The sequence below is a fragment of the Acipenser ruthenus genome, chromosome 2 (genome assembly GCF_902713425.1).
Source record: "Acipenser ruthenus chromosome 2, fAciRut3.2 maternal haplotype, whole genome shotgun sequence".
NCBI lineage: Eukaryota > Metazoa > Chordata > Actinopteri > Acipenseriformes > Acipenseridae > Acipenser > Acipenser ruthenus.
Window position 1 is genome coordinate 10001 of NC_081190.1, and position 4464 is coordinate 14464.

Here is a 4464-nt window from a genome sequence, read left to right on the forward strand (position 1 = left end):
GCAAACCATATATAATATATATATATATATAATTTCCCCCAAAGTCATACTTATTTTACACCAGTAGATAGCAGCAGCCCCCAAGAAGTGTAGTTGACAAACATTAAAATTGTTACGCACGCTGATGTGGAACTCCCCCGTGTAGGCTTTGGCACCGTCAAAGTCAAGCAGACTCATATTCATTACGACCCCCCTACGATGACCATTGTGCAACAACAGCCTCCCGCACAGAAGGCCGACCAGGGTGCAGGCGTTGGAAGGTGCCGACTCGCAGAGATCTGTAAAGACAAGGGGAGCAGGCAGTCAGCTGTGAGCGCCCAGACGACAGGCGAGTACGTGTGCATTGCAAGGCTTACCAAGTAGTTCAGGTATCGCCGTCTCGCATTGCTGGTTAAAGCACTGGAGCTTGTTTTTAGGGATGAGCCGCTCTGCGAAACAGACATGAATGCACACATGAGCCGATACTATAAAATACACAAAAAGACGAACAACAAGAACACCGCAGAAATACCTTGCCCATGGTCTTGTACCAATTGACGGTGCAGCGAGAGTTGCCTTTTCCCCTGCATTCTGAATGATTTGAGGAGGAACATTAACGAGCGTATGTTCCGTTCAGAAAGTTTTACGTGGCTTAAGTCAGCCTCATGCAGGTACCGCAGGAAAGAAAGTACGTCCTGTAGGTAACTGTGGACCGTGGTAGGTTTCAATCCTGATCTCATCAACTCATCGAACCACCTGTAATGAAAGAAGGACATGGGACATTCAGTGGTTTGTCTAAACAGACGGGGTCGATGGAGCTTGTACTTTACGAGTATTACTCACGACTGGCTCCGTGAGGCGTGGCGCAAGAACCGCAAGTCGTTCCTGACTGGCCCCTCTGGTAACCTGGCCATGTGTTGCAAGAATAGTTGGATATGCTGAACCGCCTGTTTCGTGTTGTCCCGGCCCTTTGCAGTGGGTAGCGGTCCTGACAGAAACGCTCGGTACAGCTGAAGCGCTTTGGCTAAAAGACACAGGAAAATAAAAAACGGGTTACACACACACACACACACACACACACACACACATACAGAGTCTGAACTCACAGTCACGGTGGCTTCTTGGCTCGGGGCTTGAAGGTCCATGCTCTGTATAGGAGGAGGAGGAGGAGGAATCATCATCTTCAGATGTCGAGGACAGCGACAGGTATGTGCCGCTACAAGATGTGCTACTCTCTGGGCGTACCGAGCCAGTCCCAGTAGCTGCCGAGGTGTCCTCTGTGGCTCGTAGCTGTCGTCGCAGCCCTGTGACAGTCGGCAGCGTTTTTGTACATGCTGGCTCCCTTCCCGAGGGCATTAAAGTCAGCGGAGCCGACTCTTGGTGAACACCCGGGTCTGAACTGAGAGTATGCGTTTTCTCGGTCGACTTATGTCTTTCCTCCGGCTCCTCCTGCATCCAATTATCAGTGACATTGCTTGTGGACCTTCGGTCAACTGTAGCTTTAGCCTTGGACATGAGTGCAGCATACTCTGGGTTGACTATCTGAATATCGTGAATCCTGTGCAAGTGTCGATCCAGTCGGGCAATATTTCTGGCAGGGCAGCCCTCCAATGGACAATTTAACTTTACGGGTGTTCTATAAAAAGGAAAAAAAAACACTCAATTAAAACACAAAATCTAACTTTAAAAAATAAATTAAGAAATAAACGTAAAAAGGTATTTAACAAACAGAAAGAAAGTTACAATACATTAACACGCTTACTTATCCGTGGTATGCTGGCGAACAGAGCAGTTTTTTTCCGTGTCCATCACTGTCTCAGGCTCTAGCCTGATGAAAGAGTAAATGACTGTCTGACGATCCGGCTTTATATCCTTATGGACGAGTCCACTGTTAATTGGACACGACCATTTTCCAGTGCTTGCTTAATTAGAAGTTGGACGGGATTACCCGCAGCTGCGGCCAACAAGGAGGCTGGTTTTTCTGCTGCGTGGGATCGACGGAAATAGCAGAGAATTAAGATCACCCCACCCCCGAGTCTTCGGAAGACTTCGGCAACGTCACGGGGAGCTGCACGGCGGTTAGCCGTGGTCCCGTGTCCCTGGAGAAAAGCGATTAATTAATTAAATGCACGTCCCCTGTTCCCCCGGGTGCACGAGTGTTATGAGGCCGGGTTGGAGTTCCGCGAGCTCGGGGTGAACACCTGCTCGTCCCCCCCGGGGAGCTGCACGGCGGAACAGCAATTAATTAATTAAATGCACGTCCCCTGTTCCCCCGGGAGCATGGGTGTTATGGGTCCGGGGCGGCGGGAGCTGTCCCCGGGGCCGTGGAACCCAAGCTGGGGCAGTGGGAGCAGAGGCCTGGGTGGTGGGAGGCGGGAGCTGTCCCCGGGGCCGTGGAACCCAAGCTGGGGCAGTGGGAGCAGAGGCCAGGGTGGTGGGAGGCGGGAGCTGTCCCCGGGGCCATGGAACCCAAGCTGGGGCAGTGGGAGCAGAGGCCAGGGTGGTGGGAGCCAGCCCGGGGAGGCGGGAGCTGTCCCCGGGGCCGCGGAACCCTGCCCGGGGGAAGTGGGAGGCAGCCCTGGGAGGCTGGAGCTGTCCCCGGGGCCGTGGAACCCTGCCCGGGGAAGTGGGAGCCAGCCCTGGGAGGCTGGAGCTGTCCCTGGGGCCGTGGAACCCAAGCTGGGGCAGTGGGAGCAGAGGCCAGGGTGGTGGGAGCCAGCCCGGGGAGGCGGGAGCTGTCCCCGGGGCCGTGGAACCCTGCCCGGGCAAGTGGGAGCCAGCCCTGGGAGGCTGGAGCTGTCCCCGGGGCCGTGGAACCCAAGCTGGGGCAGTGGGAGCAGAGGCCAGGGTGGTGGGAGCCAGCCCTGGGAGGCGGGAGCTGTCCCCGGGGCCGCGGAACCCAAGCTGGGGCAGTGGGAGCAGAGGCCGGGTTGGAGTTCCGCCAGCTCGGGGTGAACACCTGCTCGTCCCCCCCGGGGAGCTGCACGGCGGAACAGCGATTAATTAATTAAATGCACGTCCCCTGTTCCCCCGGGAGCACGGGTGTTATGAGGCCGGGCTGGAGTTCCGCGAGCTCGGGGGAACACCTGCACAAGCGCTGCGGAGACCCGTTAGAAGCAGCCCCGGATACTTTAGCGCCTCAGCAGCGGGGGCGACGACCTCTAACATTCCCCGGGGAGCTGCCCGAGTGTAAGGCCGGGACCCCCGTCTGCTGGGGGAAAAAAATACCTGCACGTCCCCCCCGGGTGCACGAGTGTTATGAGGCCGGGTTGGAGTTCCGCGAGCTCGGGGTGAACACCTGCTCGTCCCCCCCGGGGAGCTGCACGGCGGAACAGCGATTAATTAATTAAATGCACGTCCCCTGTTCCCCCGGGAGCACGAGTGTTATGGGTCCGGGCTGGAGTTCCACGAGCTCGGGTGAACACCTGCACAAGCGCTGCGGAGGCCCCCCTGTCCTTAACCCTTTCAGACCTGGTGTCCATTATAATGTACATCACCTGTTTGAGCGTTTTTCAATAGTTCTAAAAACACCTGCAGTGTTTTTAGAAGAATTCCTGCAGAAATCTGATTTTTTTAGCAATTCAAATAAGAGTAACAGCATTTGCGTTGGGTTCCCCGGTGTCATAAATATTTTCCACCAGTAGATGGCAGCAGCCCCTAAGAAGTGGAGTCGGCAACCATTCAAATACTTGAAAAAGTACATTTGGAAGAGTTTTGAAGCCGTGCAAGCAGGTAGAAACACCATTCCAAGGGCTGTAGTATCAGACTAACAGCCTGTAACTGAGCCCAGGGTTTTTAGAGCGATTCCTACAAAATTCAGCTTTTTTCCCATTCAACTAAGGCGACCGCTGCTTTAAGCCTATGGGGCATTTGTAACAATTTTGGCAGGCTCTCAAAGAATCAGCGAATGTGGTAGGTGGCTGAAAATTGCTACAGAGTACCTGTATTATATGCAGATAATAAATGTAGAAGCACAGGTTTATGGGGCTTTTGGTTGAAATGCAGCAGCTTGCCTTAGATTGACTCATACCGAGAGATTGCAGCATATTTGATAAGAACCTTTTTAAGTGTTTCTCGGCTGTGCGACCAGATAGAAGCTCCATTTAAATGGCTGTAGTATCAGAGAATTAGTCTCTAACAGTATTCAGTGGCCTTGTAATGAATCCTGCAAAAACTGATTTATAAGAAGAAAAAAAAGATTACTGGCAGATGCAAATTCACTTCTTTTTTTTTTATTTCTCTGGAACAGTAAGTGCTAGAGAAACCATTCAAACAGTTCCTGTATCAGGGTAATAGGTAGCAATTGTGTACCAAATTTGAGACCAATCCGTTGAAAAACAGAGTTTTTATTCAAAAAAAGCAATTGTGTTTTGTGGATTTCAATGTTATCCTATGGGGTTTTGTAAAGTTGCGGTTCGACTGCTACACTAAATAACGACCTTAAATATGTTTCGTTTACATTTGGCGAAAAAACGGCCCGTTCGT

The 4464-nt window shown here is 52.4% G+C and overlaps 1 protein-coding gene across 1 annotated transcript in view; it reads right to left on the reverse strand.

Moving 5' to 3' along the window:
• Positions 1–1843, reverse strand: part of LOC131704904 (uncharacterized) — a 2533-nt gene extending 690 nt beyond the window's left edge. The window contains exons 1-6 of the mRNA XM_059006518.1: positions 1742–1843; positions 1086–1615; positions 823–1003; positions 512–735; positions 357–428; positions 121–278 (exon numbers count right to left, since the gene is read on the reverse strand). Of these exons, the coding sequence (XP_058862501.1) occupies positions 121–278; positions 357–428; positions 512–735; positions 823–1003; positions 1086–1615; positions 1742–1788 (1212 nt within the window). The 5' untranslated portion in view covers positions 1789–1843. The remainder of the gene's footprint in view (positions 1–120; positions 279–356; positions 429–511; positions 736–822; positions 1004–1085; positions 1616–1741) is intronic.
• Positions 1844–4464: the final 2621 nt, after the last annotated feature.